Below are 18,195 nucleotides of genomic sequence, written 5' to 3'. Positions count from 1 at the left end.
CACTCATCTTCTCGGCTGGAATCCCGTGGATGCCACTAGGCGGGGCTGTTGGTGGTTTTGTGGTCTGGAATCTTTTTGGTGATTCAGTAAGGTGTTCGGGCCTCCTGGGCCTAAACGTCAATGCAGGTATGGACACTCCAATGATGCGTGTGCATTAATAACTGCCAGTAGGGAAGGAAGTAGTAGCTTTTTCTTATCCTAGGGTTTAGAATAATGGCCTTGCACCAAATTTAGCAGCGTTTGAACTTATACCCACTTGCATAATTTTCTTCTCTTATTCCATTTTCAACTTCTACAAGCATTGGCATGCAATACACTTTTCACACAGCTCTTCTGTGCAATCTGACAGCTAGGAAATCACAAGTTTATGTTATTTTAGTTAAATGAGACTTTTGATGTTATAAATATAAGAGTGATTAACCTTGATGCTTTATCTCTTTTAGATGCAGCTGGTGGAAAAATTAACAAAAGTGGGCTGAAACATTCACTAGAAGTTCTTCAGAATCACACATAGGATCTGCCACATACAGGGCTAAGATGATGAAAAAAGATTATATATATAAAGAAGGACCCTTTTGGCTTTCTGATGTCAGAAGAACTGAGTTGCGCTGTTGCTCATAAGGAGATGCATACCAGCGTTTGAGGTTTTAACACTTCATCAGCTCAGCCTTTACACGCAGAGAAAGAGAGAGAGTGACAGAGAAAGAGAACAAGAGGAAGACAGACTCAAAAGTGATGAGTAGTGTGAGACAGGTACGGTTACGCAAAGAGGAAGCTACTTTCTTAGTAGGTCAGTTGAGGTGATGCCACCACTAGGTAAGAATATGTACCTAGGAAGGTTATCTGAAATCTGAAGAAGTGTGTCCTGACTTGGCTTAATTTCAGATTGCAGAATTGCAGATTTTTGTCATGATTAAGCTCCTCCAAACAATTTCGTTATGGTAATTGTATAAACCAAAAACGTGAATGATAGAAAATCCCGCATGTACATGTACGTCATAAAAAGTAGGAAAAGTGTGACTTGAACTCCTATCAGCCGTCACTCAGACACTCCGGACCTCAATGTTGGAGGTATGTCTAATTTTCCTGTGCAGCGTCATCGGCGTGGTTGATTTTCCGCCGCTGTGGTTGTAGAGAGGTGTTACCCCAGACTCCTCATTATACATCATACAGACCACGTGGAAACCTAAAAGGATATTCCTTCTAAGAACCGCTTACTTGTCATTTTTTGTACGGTTTCATTGTTGTTAATCATCAGCAAAAAAAAAATTCCATATTTTGCCAAATATATTCAATCACCTCATTTTGAAGATTTACTGGGATTCTGAGTGTAAACCAGTAGGATAATTAATTGTAGTGGTGGTTGGATGGTTTATCAAAGATAAATTCTTATCATTCAAAATGTATCCTTTATGATGTGTTTTTTCTTTTTGTGTGAAAATGTTCCATTTGACAAGGACTTAAGATGCAGCAGGAGACTAAAGTGATCCATCACTAAGGATGTTTTAAACATCTGTTGACATATGAGGCTGTAACCAAATATTCAATAATGGAATTACATAGAAAAGACTTGAGGGTTATATAAAACAACATACATTTCATTACTTCATCACTATGCATTCCCTGGGGATCAAACCCATGACCTTAGTTATGCTAGTGCAGGGGTGTCCAATCCCGCTGATGGAGGGCCAACATCCTGCTGAGTTTAGCTCCAACCAGCTCCAACACACTTACCTGGAAAGCAAAGCCACTCCGGCAAGTGTAATGTCTGCTAACACTGCAGTACGCAGGGAAGGAGACCACAGTTTTTTTAAATGGATGTGAACGGAGGAGAGGCTTCACTACGGTGAAGAAACACGACCAGCTGCCTACGACATGACAGACCATTGCAAGTCTATTTGTCCTTCGCAACAGAAGTAGCACAAGAGCTTGGAGTGCGTCCGAAATAGAATGTGGTATCAGTTTGTGGTTTTGTTGTGTTGTGTCACGCCGCTTCCAGTGTATTATCACTGATTATAATGGGTTCTATTGTCTTTGTCTGGTCTAGAGTTACGAAATAGCAGTGCCCGGCCACATGTTCTCAGTGCTCCGCCTCTAAATCCTAGACCTTATGCTTAAACCGACATATTCCTGTGCCATGAACAACAAGGTACTGGATGCGGCAGTTCATCTGGCACAGTGGAATCCCAGTTGTAGAGGGCTGGAAATTGAAATCCATGGCTTAGTGTGGATGTCAAAACCAAATTAACATATTACTTAACAATTAGTTATAACAAGTAGTCATAACATAATTATACCTTTGCAAATCATAAGCTAATGATTCATTAAAGCAGACAACTGGAGGTTATAATGCATGGCTTTGACCCATTCAAGTCACACAGTAACACGTTATTATCTGTGCATTAGTTAAGAATGAATTAATGCATATTAGTGCATCCATATTGTAAAGCACAGGAGTCAAACTCAGTTCCTGGAGGGCCACAGCCTTACACAGTTTTGTTCCAACCCTGCTTCAACACACACACACCTGCAGTTTTCAAATAAGCCTGAAGGACTTGATTAGCTGATCAGGTGTGTTTAATTAGGGTTGAAGCTAAACTCTGCAGGGCTGTGGCCCTCCAGGAACTGAGTTTGACACCCCAGTTGTAAAGTGTTACCATGTTTGCTCTTAAACATTAGTTTTCGATTGAACTATTTTTAGAGTTTACACCGAAAAAAACGCTGTTTAATAAAAAAAGTCCTGCACAACAGGTATGATTACGTTTACGGCACTTCTCATTCATTTCTATGGTATCCACAAACAGTGACTGACTGTCACGCAACTCTGAAGTTCAGTGACGTCAAGGCTGTAATGTGATGGGTTATCAAGGCACACATGATCTAAGTTAGCCATTACACTTTCTCCTATGGTAGAGACACGGACCCTTGTATCTCCCAATAAATACCCTTAAATTGGGCACTAGACCTATTTGAGAGGACAGCCATAGTGGTGTCCGTACCATTGCACTCATTCAATCCCATAATGCACCGCAATAACGAGTGTACAATTGATGTACACTCAACGGCTAGAGAATACCCATGCACTGTGAAGGTTGTGACGAATGAATTCCCGCACCTCGCCAGAAGATAGCGCCCGCAGTGGATTCATCCATCCATCCATTTTCCAAACTGCTGGTCCAATGTGGGTACAATGTAATATCATACAGGTAAATAAGATTTATTAAGGTTTATACATGCTAGTTTCCCATGACAGAGTTAAAGAAAAATCTTTTCATTACTACTGGATCCGCCAGTTTGCTAAGTTTCAAATATTTATTAAACAGCAAACTATGCAAACTATGCAAAAGCAGCAGCCCTTCCGGCGCACTCTGTGTCCAAATTTGCTTACTCATTTTCATTCACTCCATCAAGTGGAACTGAATTGAAAAAAAATAAAACTATATTAGGGGAGTAATGTAGGCAAGAGTGAATGAGGGTATAGGGGGATTTCGAACACAGCTTATCTGTTTCTAGTCAGTCTGAAGACTTTGATTAGCTGATTCAGGTGTGTTTAATTAAGGTTGGAGCTAAACTCTGCAGGATAGTGGCCCTCCGGGACTTGGTACTGAGGAACAGCCCAGGTTTTGACGCTCCTGTGCTATAGGCCATGCTCTACTGTTTAAGCTACAGGACCACTTGTCTGTGGTTCTGGTTTAAACAATCAAATACAATTTTCTTTCACAGTTTAGAGCTTGTTTGAATGCCATTCACCCCTTAATGTGTCAAGTACTTGAGGATGGAATACACTATAGCCTGCATGACTTTTAAAATCTGAAACACTAGGTATCATACACTTGCTGACTTTGTAAAAGAGAAAAACTGGACATCATACACTAAACAAATCAGATCACACACTACCAGACTTTTGAGACATTCCAAACCCAATAACATGTAGAAACATTGCTAGGTGTAGCATAACAAATGAAAATAATAATAAAATGGTCTAAATCCAGCTCAAAATATCAAACATGTTTGATATCCTCCTACATGCGCTACATAATTTTCTTTGAACTGACCAATATTTACAGACTGGCTCTGACTTTCAGTAACTAGCCTCAACTTCTTTTAGACAGCAAATCGGCCAAAAATCTGTGCTAAAACCATGCAGTGTATTCCAGCCTTTATTTGAATATTTTTGTGTGCATTTGTGTGTAATGTCATTTAAATGTACATTGTAAAGTTTGTTATTGAACAAGCCGAGCCGTAATTGAATGCAAAATTATTTTTATTGTTATTAACCATTTAGCCAGTGAAGCTCACAAAATATTTCATGCAAATCCAGTTAGAAATCATGATTCCCCATTTCTGTACACTGTAAATGATGCAAACACACTTGCGATGAGAATAAGTTAGATTTTAAGTTATGGATGGTGTAGTATAGTACATTATAAAGTAAAAAATAAATAATTATTTCCACATAATTTATAAATAAATAGGCTAATACAATAACAAAGCACATGTATACTAAATGAAAGGCAGGACTTTTGGATCTTTTCAGTGGTGTTTTTCTGCCCGTTTAAACACAATGAGAAAGTCATTCAATGCTCCTTTTTGGATTGTTTCATTTTTCACCTGAGGGAGAACAAACATATGTATTAGATATCATATCATATATTAGATATCACATTGCCTGATATTATATTATAGCCTATCATAAACAGCAATTCAACAACTAAAAATGTACACTTTTCACAATGAAGACAGGACTTTCTCTTTATGTTTACCTCAATGTTCAATGTTCTGTTCATGTTCTTAAGCTGTTCCCATACTTCAAGTTCTTTACTGTAATTGCGTCTCAGGGTGTTGTTCACCTCATTCATTAAATATCCTAGACGGTTTTGCACATCTTCCTTATTAGACTTCTCCTTCATGTCTTTGAACATATCTTCATAGATGTTCAGCATTCTTTCAAGCAACAGCGTCTGACAAGTGCAAGTGGAAGCCATGGACTAAAAGAAACAAATATCATTAGCATGAAATATACAGAGGCATATATATATCATTCAATAGCATTTTCATATGTTAGCCTTTTGCACAGTAAAAACTTACATTCAGCTTGTCCAGATAAGAACCAAAAACAGACTTTGCAACCCATTCTGTGCCATGTGTTTTCTAAAGAAAGTGGGCATAAAACAGCGACGTTATGAATGAATGTGCATCTCTTGTAAATCTTAACCCCTAATCTAAGATCAAAGTGTCACAAAGTTTATTGCGCAATAGGTCTCTTCTTGCTAATATTAGCTGCAAGACCTAACTATAGCATACAGATATGAATAGGATTATAAGTGATTCATCTTTCTTACACAAACTAAATTGCTTTCAAACCCGCTGCTGAAGTTCATAACAGTAGATATCACTTACATAATCTTTTTGTAGATGGTGGATATCATTCTCAAGTGATTTGATCTTCTCGGACCGTCTAAATCTGAGCGAGTTGGATGTCTGAAGAGATGCTATTAACAGAAGTCCACACATCAGCACCATGTTGAGCCAAGAATCCATTCTTTGTGTTCGTGTTTCAAGTGACTTTAAACAAGAGGTTGTGAACTGATGCTAGTCAGCAGGTGAGTGTTGATGATCGGAAAGTGGCCGGGGGTTTATATAGATGCACAAACAAAAAAGAGCAACGGTATGAAGGCGGCAGTGGATGCGCTTGGGGTTTGGGGTTTCTGTGGGCTACTTTTCTATGAAGGTTTCCTATCAAAGATGAGATGCTCTCAAGTGACGTCACGTCACTAATCCCATACCCCAGGAGCAACTCAAACAATTCACAAGGTCACAGTGGCCTGTCGAGAAAAGCCATGGTTTTCGGCCATGGTTTTCGGATTTTCGGACTGTTAGAAACTGGGTTGGGGGTTTGTTGACATGCGCTCCCAATGAGTCAATAGCAAACTGAAAGTTTGCTCATTATCAGATATAATTTTTTGTTTTGTGTGAAATCGAAACTTCTTATCAGTGGTTATCAGCTGGGTTTATTTCCAACAACTATATTCAATTTTTTCCTTGTTTGTTTTTTTTAATAATGCATGTGTGCACATATGTACCTGCATGAGTCTGCATATGTTGCATATGCATTTTTGACCACAAGTGTTTGTTTACATGTGAGAAAGTGCATATGTTGGCATATGCATATGTAGCTGTGTGTGTTTGGTGCTGCAAATGCGTGCTGAAAAACATTCTATAAATCAATTGCTGAATTATCACTATAAAATTTTGATCCCATATGCATTACTTTGCATTGGTGGTTAATTTGTGGTGATGTAAAGTTGCTTAAGCTTCAACTTACTGCCTGTGGCCACATAGTTTTTTCAGTTGAATTCCCCTTCAAACATACTCTGGTGTAGCAACAAACATCAGTTCTCTGAATCTGAACCTCAGAAATCTTAAAACCATGTTGATTTAAATGAATTTGTGCATAGTATATGCTGTGGTATGGATTGTGCATACAGTGCAAGTTTCAGGAACTGTTTCTCCTATAAGTCTGGGAGTTCCTGTAGCTCAAACAGTGGAGCGTTAACAGTTTTAAGGTTGTGGGTTTGATTCCCAAGGAAGGCATAAACTGAAAAAATGTGTACCTTGAATGCAATGTAGATTATTTGGATAAAAGTGTCTGCAAAATGCATTCAGCAGTTCAGCAGTTGCATACATGCTTGGCACATTGAAGTCTTGGTGTCCATGTGAGTGATATAGGTTTGAGTCTGACTTATAATGGGATGTTTCCCAATCTCTCACTCTTCCAAATATATCCTTGTCCCTTCTCCATTGCAGAGCACTAAAATATGAAAAATAAAGTGATCTTAGAAGGTTCTTTTATGTATTGATGTCCAAGTTTCTCATCTCTAATGGGTTTTGCTATCTTGAATTTAAATTGACAGTTTTATGGATGCTTTTTAGCCAGCAAGCTTTTAAATGACACGTTTTATTCTTAAACTTTATTTATTTATTTTAAATTCAAAGTTTTACTTGTTTGAACATCTTTTTTATATATATATATTTACATTTGCCATTGGAAAAAGTGTCCCAATCAACCTGAATTCACTATGATTACACAAGACATAAGTGTTTATTGAATGTTGCCATGGTCGCAAGCCACCCAACAAACTAGAAACTGGTTGAGGTGAACTATGACTCAGCAAACTGAAATTTTCATCACTATTGCATATCATATTTATCCTTTTAGAACATTAAACCTGTTAGTGGGTGTGGTTTTTATATCTAATAACTAATGGCCAACATATTTGTTGTGTTATTAGAAGTATACCATTGATGTAAAGAAGCCCATTTCTGAAACATATTTATAAAAAAATGCTTTGGTAAATCAAAATAATGCATAAGTCATGATTATAATATATAAGTCGAAATTAAAATTAAATTGTAACTTTTTATCTCATAATTCTAAGTCCTAATCATGATTTTTCCTTCCATTCAAACCTGGGCTTCCATACAATGGACACTTTTGGTAATATCTTTATGGCACTGTATGGTGTTTCTGTAGCTCAAACAGCAATGCATGGCACTCAAAACACCAAAGTTAAGGATTCAAGGATAAAATATTCAACTTCAATGCAATATGATGTATAAGTGGCTTATGAAGTAATGCGTTATAAGACAAAAGTAATATTTCTATAGAACTGGTGATGATGTACATTTGCTTAATTTACATTTTACTGCCTGTGGCCACAGTTTTTTTTTTTTTTTTTTTTCAGTGGAATTCTCTCAGACATACTGTGGTGTGGCAGCATCAGTTCTCTGAATCTGAACCTCAGAAATCATCTTAAACGAGCCTGTCTCTACACTTAAAACCACTGTGAATAAATTAGATAAATGGATTGGAAAGAATGAAAATGCTATCTGGCATCAATAATTGGCATCACTGGGTGGGTGAAAGTGGCTGATTAAGATTTAAACAGCAGATGAAACTAATTTAAAGGTCCAGGATGTGTTACATTTGTCAGAAGAACTGGAAATGCAAGTAGTAGCAAAGTCATTCCTCGAAAGACAAAACTCATTTATAGAAGAGTGTAGGGTGATTCTGAACTAAATGCCACTTTTGAGTGAGTATATTTCTACGGTTTTAAGCCAGTTGTTTATCTTTTGCTGTAGTGTGTCAGTAGGAAATATCAGTTTACATTTCCAAACATTAATTTGGCCATTAATTGTAATAACCCAGCAAGATTTTGGTTTGCACAAGGAGTCTGACAACATCCGCTATGCACCACACAGATATCTGATCTCACCATCTTTCTTCAAGCATCTTGTAGACATTTCCGCAGTTCTTCCGAATTTAGTCTGTCTCAGTTTTTTCTGTTTTTCTGTCCATCGCAGATGGACTCAATGATGGTGACATTAGATGTGGAGCATACCGGCTGTTGTCAGACTCCTTGTGCATACAAAAATCTCACTATAGATACTTTTTTATTTTATTATTATTTATTTTTTTGTGCACATATGATTGCATTATAATTTATAGGCCCACATACAGCGCAGAACATTTAACCTAACATTCGGAGGACAAAAAAAGACATGTTTAGCAGCAAATCTTTAAACGTAAAATATCAAACCAAATGGCATTTAGTTGCAGCCGTGTGATTGGCTAATTAGATTTTGCGTTAACGAGCAGTTGAACTTAAAGGGGTGGTAAAACACCTTTTTTCGAAGGCTTGATTGTGTTTGTGGGGTGCACTGTAACATGTGTTCATGCTTCGGATTATTTTTTACATATTTAACCATTATTCTACACTGCTCTGTCCCTCCCAAGGGGGTAATCTTTCAGAAAAAACTGAAGCTTCCCCGGGGGCCGCCATTGATTAGCAGACCATCACCTGCTGTTAGCATTCCATTGACTCCCATTCATTTTGGTGTCACTTTGACAGCGAATAACTTTACATCTGAGGCGTTTAAAGACTCCATTTGTCCATTATATATTTCTAAAGAAACACGAAAATGTATAAAAGGCTCCATTACATATCCATTACTCCATGGCCCCGTAGAAGCAGTTTTTGTAAAAATAGGCTAACGATTGCGTCATAACCACGCGACTCTCTGTCGCACAGTAGAGAAATTACCGTATGGACAGGAGGAGAAGCTCACGGGCAATCGGGGGGACGTGGAGGCAAAATGACAAAATAATTAATCAAAAGTTCTAGCAAAAGTTTCTCCTGCTCCTAGCTCATGGACACCTCCTACTCACACTCTCCGTCTCTGCAAGCTTCGGAAGGGAATGATTCAGATTTCTCTTGGCACAGCTACTAGAAGACAGACAGGTTGCTCACGTCACATGTACGTCGTCAAGCTCAGTTTGAGTCTGCGCAGTACGGTCAGCCATCAGGAAGTGAGTGCTTCTAATTGACTTCACTTTTCTCCGTTGAATCCAATGGGGTCGCTGTGTCCATTTCTTTTACTGTCTATGGTCCCTCCTTGTAAAAACGGTCGAATGATTTCCAGGTTCTTTGAAGGTTCTATTTTTTTTTTGACTGCAGATCTATTGTGATCGCTACTGACTATATGGCACTGTTACTTTTGTATTTTTAGAACGATTGTAGCCAAATATCTGTCGTCAGAACTATTAACCCAATACGAACACTAAACATTAGCTTTACAACAGTAGACAAATCAAACACAAATCCATGTTTAGCATGCCTGTAGATAAACAAGCATGTCGATAAACAATACATAAAAGCTATAATCAAAGAATAATTTACACTGATCACATAAATGACAACCACTAACATTCCAAGTTCGCTGCGCTGGTGAACAAACTGGTTTGTGGAGCCAAACAGCATTGTCCTTCGTTTACTTCCTTGCTACAACGTGCAATTAACAATACGAACTATTACAGGAAAACACATCATCGGAAAAATCATACTTACAGGTTGTGGCTCGTAAACAACAGCTTCTGTTTTTAAAGTTGGAACTGCTCCATCTTTCAGGACAAGCCGTTGTGCGAATCCTGCATTGAACTCGCGTAGATTGAGGAAGCTTTCCTCCGGAAAATGTGCAGCACAGAGAGCGACATTTGGATTATAATTATGAGGGACCCAGTTAAAAATAAATTGTAACCATTGCTCCCTAACTCCACCGTCCTTAGGAAGACTGAACAAAGTGACCTACAATCTGGGTGAAAATAACAGAGTTTCGACGGCATGGCGCAACGACACTCTACTACCACAACAACTCTTCTCCAAAGCAACATAAAATGGCCTTGCCCCCTTTATTTATTGTGTTCCCAAAGGAGGGGTTTATGTAAATGTTGGGGTTAGTGATGTCACTAACCCTGGAGGAATGTCTTGTAGTCCCTACCGGCCATTTGCTGTAGTCCTTAGAAATTGATTTCTTTAAAAGCAAATATCACCTTTTGTATTGAACTTTGAGCGTTGTAACTTTGCAGATGTTGTTTATGCTCAAACAGCAACATTACACACTAGTTAAAGTTAAAAAAGTGAAATCACATTCAACCACCCCTTTAAAGAAATAGTTCTTTGAAGAAATGAGAAAAAAGTGCAACACGCAATATGGAAAAAATAAGTCCCACCTTCTAAATAAAGAGCCACACTGTATCCGAAATCTTAGAAGAAATGGGAAAAAAGTATAACGCGCAATATTCCAGAATAAGTCTCGCCTTCTAAATAAAACAGCCACACTGGGTCTGAAATCAAATTCTTCCATTATATAGTATACAAAAAACAGTACTCCAAAAGAGTAGTATGTCCGAATTAACAGTATTCATAAAACAGTAGGTGAAAAGTGCCCGGATGACCAACTACTTCCGGCGAGATTCTGAAGTGTGTTTTCGATGGACACTTCACTATCCCATAAGCCCACGGGAGGGGATTTATGAATGGAAGTGAAGTAAAGCAACTGACACTGGTAGGTCACGTGACAGTAACAACATGGTCTGAATTTCATTCATACTACACATATTCATACTATATAGAGCGCACTTTTTAACAGTCACGAAGTGGATTCAAATTCAAATAGGCTACCTCAGACAGTATGCGATTTTGGACGCAGATCCAGTCACTTATTGATAAAGTTATTGCGTCACTGCAGCTGCCGTCAGAAGCTCCAGTTCCTTTAGAAGATACCTGAGATACCTTATCTGAAATGCGTGCTGAAGACTGCACATGTGCATTGGCTGGTCCAGCCTGAAAAATATGTTTTTTAAGCATAAGAAACAACATTTATTGGACTGTTCAAGGCAGATTTTGTTGCTGATTTGAAATATGTTATTTAATTGTGAGTTAGGCAAGCAGTTTTTGAGATTTCAGGTTTCCCCCATTCAAGTAGATAGGACTTGATCTTGGATGCCCAAATAGCTGCAACAGTGTTGCAAATATGGCGGCCATATGACTTTCCTTAAAAGGGAATTTGGTATATTTTAGGTTTCAAATAATAAAACAAGATAATGTTGTTCAAAATGATGACAAAAAAAGACATTTTCTGATTTTCAACTATCTGTGGATCATGTTCATACAGTAAATGTGATGAACTATGCTTAATGAACTTACATACATCCACTAGTAGAAATCACTTTGGGAGCAGCTGGATGTGAGTATAAAAATAGCTCAGAAAATTAAAGTAATTTCAATGAAAAAGGAAACAGTTTAGAAAACTTTTCTGTCATTAATAAACAACTTCACAGCAACACATGAGTTGCATTCTAGTAACTACTAAGTGGAATAGTGGAAACCATAGTGGAAACTTTTTGTGGTCTGATTGGCTGGTTGTTTTAATGATAATTGTTTAAAAATTCAGTAACACTTTATAATTACTGTTCAGTAATTCACATGAACAAATGAGTAATGCAATATGCATTCTAGTAAATATATTAACTAAGTATAAACTATATGATTAACAAATTAGTAAGTAATAGCACAAAGCAGAATGCAGTTTAATCAACTATTAGCTAATCAATAACTAAAAAAAATTCATGTATACCAGAGAACAACTAAGAAACTACATACAGTTTCAAAATTAATTTGAATAATGCATAATTAGTGCAAAATAGTTAGCAAAATATTAGTGCATAATATGCAAAAGTGAAGATCATGCTAATCTATTAGTAATGATTACTAGTAATGAATATTGTGTTACTTGTTTGTTACTCATACACGTTGCGTGTGTGATTCATTAATGACATAATATTCTAAAGTTTTAAGCAGTTTTAAACAATAATCACTAAAACCACCAGCCAATCAGACCTCAAATAGTTTCAACAAGTGGGCATTTCTGTGACACACAATACACATCCGACCCCAACATTTACCATCCGTATGTCAAGATAGAATGAAACTGTGTCACTGCAAGGTTTAACCATGTCATTTTATCAGATGTGATTCTGCTCATTTATATTGACTGAGTATACATTTTAAAAACTTAAGTATTGGACAGCCATAGAGAAACTGAGCGAAAAAAGTCCAGTCAAGGACTCTCCAGTCTCCTTATTGGAAAAGAGCGATTTAGATGTATAGTAACTGAGTCACTGAGTCAATGACCTAACTGTTTCCTCCGCAGCCTCTCCATCTGCGTAGCAGCTTAACTGTGAGTTTCCAGTGAGCATGCTGTGGTCAGGTTAGCACTGCTGCTTCTGAGCACTGGAGTCACAATTCATCCGACTTCTCACCCCTTTTTCCTCTTTTGTAAGAAGGATTTGAGGTGGCAATTTACAATTTACGTAAGCATTTATGGTGAAATGAGTTTTATGCTAAAGTTACAAGGAGAGCAGAATTCACCCATTCAAATAAGGCAGTTTGAATCAAATGAATGTGTGATAATGGTTTGACGTTTACGATTCATATAATATCTTTATTCCTTAATACTTATTTTTATTTCTTTATTAAGTCACTACAAAGCTTACAGACTAATTTGTGGATATAGTATTGAAGAAAATGTATCAAAACTCAAAGGGATAGTTCCCCCTAAAATGAAAATGAAGTCATCATTTACTCACCCTGGTGTTGTTTTAATGCCGTAGGCCCTTTTTCGGTTCACAGAAGGAGAATTTTTTATTTGCCGCAGTTCACTCCGAGAGGCCCTGAAAAAGCACACAAGTTCAAGTTCAAGTTAATTTTATTTGTATAGCACATATACAACAACCAATTGGCTGACCAAAGTGCTTTACAGATGATACCACATACACAGAAAACCAGACCAAGCAAAATTTAATATAACAATTTAAAAAACAAAATAAAATAAAATAATCACAGTAGTCAATATCACAGTAGTCAATACACTAAGGAAAACAAATACGTTTTTAGCAGGGACTTAAAAACAGACAGTGAAGGGGCCATTCTGATCTCTAGAGGCAGGGCATTCCAAAGTCGGGGCCCTGCCACTGCAAATGCGCGTTCGCCTCTACGCTTAAGCCTAACGTGAGGGACTACCAACAAAGCCTGGTCACGGGATCGTAGGCTTCTGGACGGAGTGTAGAGATGAAGAAGTTCAGAGAGGTAGACAGGGGCTAGGTTGTGCAGGGATTTGAATACAAAGAGTAAAATTTTAAAGTCTATTCTCTGACAAACCGGCAGCCAGTGTAAGGATTTAAGAACCGGGGTGATGTGTTCATGTTTACGACACTTTAAAAGAAGTCTGGCCGCAGCATTCTGAACGAGCTGAAGACGTGCAATTTGACCCTTAGATATTCCGCAGTATAAAGGGTTGCAATAATCTAGACGAGATGCAACAAAAGCGTGAACAGCCATTTCTAGAGTTTTTGGAGTGAGAAAATGTTTAATTTTAGACAGTAAGCGAAGCTGATAGAAACTGGATCCGATAACAGAGGAGATGTGTTTGTCAAATTTTAAATGCTGGTCAACAAGAACTCCTAGGTTCCGAACCCTTGAGGATCTAAAAACTGATAAACTTTCTAACTCAGGGCTTATACACTGAGAGTGCTCATTTGGACCGAAAACAATTACCTCGGTCTTGTCTTCATTTAGGAAGAGGAAATTTTGGGCAAGCCATAATTTAACCTCCTCTAGACATTGCAGAAGAGAAGTAATTGCAGTGGGATTGTTTTTTCTGATGGGTAAATAGATCTGCGTATCATCTGCGTAGAAATGAAAAGACACGCCATGTCTACGCAAGATAGAGCCCAGAGGAAGCATGTAAAGAGAAAATAAAGAGGGAGCTAAAATAGAGCCTTGTGGAAGGCCACAGGTCAAAGGTGCAGGAGAAGAGGTAAAATTAGACCTACCCAAGACTCCAGTCTAGATAATAGAGAGGAGTGGTCTACGGTATCAAAAGCGGCAGACAGATCTAGAAGAATAAGAACCACAGAGTCTCCGGAATCAGTTGAGAGGTAAATATCATTTAACACTCTCAACAGGGCGGACTCAGTGCTGTGAGCAGACTTAAAACCCGATTGAAAAACCTCATAAATACAGTTACTTGACAGAAAACATTGAAGTTGGTTCAGCACGATTTTCTCTAAAGCTTTTGAAATGAAAGGTAAGACAGAAATTGGCCGAAAATTTTTTAGGACAGAGGAATCCAGTGAAGGCTTCTTGAGCAGAGGAGTGACCGTAGCCACTTTAAGACTGGCAGGAACAGAGCCGGTTTGAAGACACTTATTGATAAAAGACACCAAACCTGGCCCAATCGAATTGATAATTAATTTTAAAAATCGCGGGTGAATAATATCGGTAGAACAGAATGAAGGTTTAAGCTTGCCAATCACCTCCTTCAATTCCTGAAGATTGATAGGTACAAAAGCATCGAAAACGGCAGAGGCAGATGACATGATTGGAGAGACAGTTAAAGTTAAAGTGGGGCAGACGCTAAGTCTTAAGTTAGTAATTTTGTCACTGAAATATCTCAAGAAGCTTTCACAGAGAGCAACAGAGGCAACAGGCAAAGAGTTAACAGAAGGATTTGTCACAGATTGAATAATAGACAACAAAACCTTAGGTTTAGAGTGATTCATTTCAATTAAATTGGAAAAATATAACAAGTTAAATATGACAAGTTGTGAGAAATCAAGGTTAATAAATAGCTTACGTGACATGAAATACAACACCTAGAAAACCCAAAAAAAGTAGCCGTGAACTTTTTTCACTGAGTTAAATATCTCAGACCGGAACTCCATTTGTCTGATGATTGTCAGAATGGCAGTTGACAGATGCGAACGCGATAACTTATAGGTACGACGAACACCTCAGAGAAGAAGGTACATGTTACATGGATTGTATTAATCTTGATTTCTGACAACATGTGTGCTTTTTCTTGGTGAGACGGAGTGAACTACAGCGCTAATAGTCTCACGTATGCACACGTCACATAGCCGTGCATAGAATGCCAATGGCCAAGGTCAGAATTTTCGTTGAAGAATACATTACATTTCAGTTTGTTTTCTACCAAACCCTATCGCCCAGAAAACTTGGGATACATGGCAGGTGTCGCATGGGATCATTCTGTGACACTTTTGCGTCTTTTTTTAAAAAAAAGCTTGATGCTGGTCGCTATTCACTGGATGTTTTTTTTCTTTTGTGGTCCATTAAAGAAAGAAGGGTTTACGGCATTAGAACAACACCAGGGTGAGTAAATTATGATTTAATTTTCACTTTAAAGAGATAAGTATTTCACCCCCCCCCCCCCCCCCCCCCCAAAAAAAAGTCATCATTTACTCACCATCATGTCATTTTATACTTCTATGCAGCTTTGATATTCTTATAACTATCTCTTTATCTCTTATAACTATCTCGTTTCACAGTGATAAGTTACAAATTTTAAGTTAACTACACATTAGTTGTTGATTCTAACAGGTAAATGTGTCTAACTATACAAGGACTTGGCTGGTTGTTGTGAGTATAAACTTCATTTGGCAACCTCTTGAAACTCCAAGCTTGCAGTTTTGATGCAGCAGTTGCAGCAGTTGTTTATTGGACCTTTTGTGTCTAAGAAAGACAACAGTGTATTTTTATATTTTGTGTGTGTGTGTGTGTGTGCGTGTGTGTGTGTGTGTGTGTGTGTGTGTGTGTGTGTGCATATGCATATGCATGCCCTTGCCCTTTCGTTGCACCAGAACTGAGCATAGGTTGGGTTGTTTGGTGGCTATGCGAAAGAGACGTTTGTGGTCGCGCTTCACGGTGCTAAAACTTCCAGGAACTGCAACTGTGTACAGTGACAGTGATGGTAGAGTTTGCCTTAGGATTGGTTACATTTGTTTGAAAAAGAATATATATATATATATATATATATATATATATATATATATATATATATATATACACACATTTTTTAAAGTGTTTTAAACATGATTGCAGACTAAAATAGTCTTGGATTTTGTGCAATAGCCTATTTTGAGTAAGAATATATTATAAACTTTTGATCATTATTTGATTATTATTGAACTAAAATGTTATGGCTGAATGCTTTGCTTGCACATAGCCTTCTGTGCTTACCAAAGTTGGCAAATATTCTACTTCAGCAGAGAGCGCAATACCTAAATATGAGCCACGAGAGGGAGCCAATAGTGCAGTCTAAAATCTAAAGTGACTGGGCGAATAATACAGTGTCAGTATGATTCTGTCTTCTTGTGTGCCAAGTGTGCAGTTCTTATGTGCAGTGCTTTGATACTGTGTTGACTATGTAAAGTTAGTTTCATTTAGCACTCTGAACAGTAATTAGAGGCAACCGAACACCACCCGTCCGAAAGCTATATCATTTACAGTCTACGCCGGAGCGCCATTGAAAAGCTTTGGTCATGGAAACAAGACAAGCACAATGGGAACCTCTCAAGCTGATTTAAACTTTATTTATTTTAAAGTTTCACAAACAATATTCCATCACAGACAGCAATGCACATTAATGAATTACACGGCTAACCTTGTTAATATATGACACTTACAGAATACTCACACTTTTTTTTCTCTTTTGGGAGAAGAATTTGAGTTGGCAGTTGAGAGAATGAAAGGCCAACCCCTACTGCCTGATCATAACTTAATAAAATAAATATATTAGATATGTTTAAGATCTCTCGTTTACCCTATAACATTTCAAACTGCTCAAATAATACTTTACGAATAATAAACAAAAATACAAACAAATAAAACACAAAAATAAATTAAAAACTATAAATATGCCTTCTATTATTCTAAACTATATCATTCTGTATTCTTTAAACTATAATGCATTTCATTTTATTAAGCATAAAGATTGCTGTTCATAATGCCAAGTTGCCGAAATGTTGATGCAAAATATCCGTATCCTTGGCTTGTCTAACCAGTGCATGTAAGCATCGGGTCTTTTTGCTATGTAAAAAAAATTGCCATAGCTTCCCTGAGATGTATTGGATTCAACTAAAATTTGGCTTGTCCAGTGGAACAGTGAAACTTTCACAGGATGTGACTTGATGGCTGGTGTAGGAGTCAAACAACTCTCCTTTGCAAGCAGTCTGTTGATAACTGATAGAAGGAGTGATGTTTTTAATGACTCAAGCCACTGTGTTTTGTGTGTGTGTGTTAACTGAGCCCGGTTCCTCCACTGCAGGGTGTGTGTCTGGATAGTGATAGTGTGCGCGTACAGATGTGTTTGACTCCTACTGCATCCGGAGTTCCTCTGTGCCAGTGCGGAGAACTACTGAATCTTCTTGTGCGTTTTCCTTCTTTCCATGGATGAGATGATCCAGAACAAAACATTGTGAAACTCTCTCATTGCTTTAATTTGAAGTCCTGGCTCGGGCTGTGTATGAAAAACAGAGAGGAGAACTCATAAATCACAATGCAATGGACATAGATAGAGATAAGCTTCTGGGTCATTGATGAGTATCCACGATAAAGAAAAGTGAAAATATCTATCTATCTATCTATCTATCTATCTATCTATCTATCTATCTATCTATCTATCTATCTATCTATCTATCTATCCATTCATAAATTATTAATTAATAAATCGTATATATTTCAGGAGTTACTCTACATGATATTTTACAACCTTAACTAAACTTTTCTTGTCAAAAAAAGTCAAATTATTAGTGCTGTCAGATCGACTAATCGCAATTAATTGCATCTAACATAAAAGTTATATATATATATATATATATATATATATATATATATATATATACATATATATATATATATATGAGTGTGTGTGTGTGTGTATACGTACTGTATACTGTATATGTATACACACACACGCACACATAGTATATATATT

At 37.5% G+C, this 18,195-nt stretch overlaps 1 protein-coding gene across 1 annotated transcript in view; it reads right to left on the bottom strand.

The window, feature by feature from the left end:
- Nucleotides 1-16,773: 16,773 nt before the first annotated feature.
- The window catches only part of il26 (interleukin 26), a 3,851-nt gene continuing 2,429 nt past the window's right edge, over nucleotides 16,774-18,195 (bottom strand). Inside the window, exon 5 of the mRNA XM_079869931.1 lies at nucleotides 16,774-17,718. Within this exon, the coding sequence (XP_079726057.1) occupies nucleotides 17,614-17,718 (105 nt within the window). The 3' untranslated portion in view covers nucleotides 16,774-17,613. The remainder of the gene's footprint in view (nucleotides 17,719-18,195) is intronic.

Source organism: Squalius cephalus (genome assembly GCF_949319135.1).
Source record: "Squalius cephalus genome assembly, chromosome: 4".
Lineage (NCBI taxonomy): Eukaryota > Metazoa > Chordata > Actinopteri > Cypriniformes > Leuciscidae > Squalius > Squalius cephalus.
The sequence above is the reverse complement of the archived record's forward strand: the minus strand, read 5'-3'. Positions and strand labels throughout refer to the sequence as shown.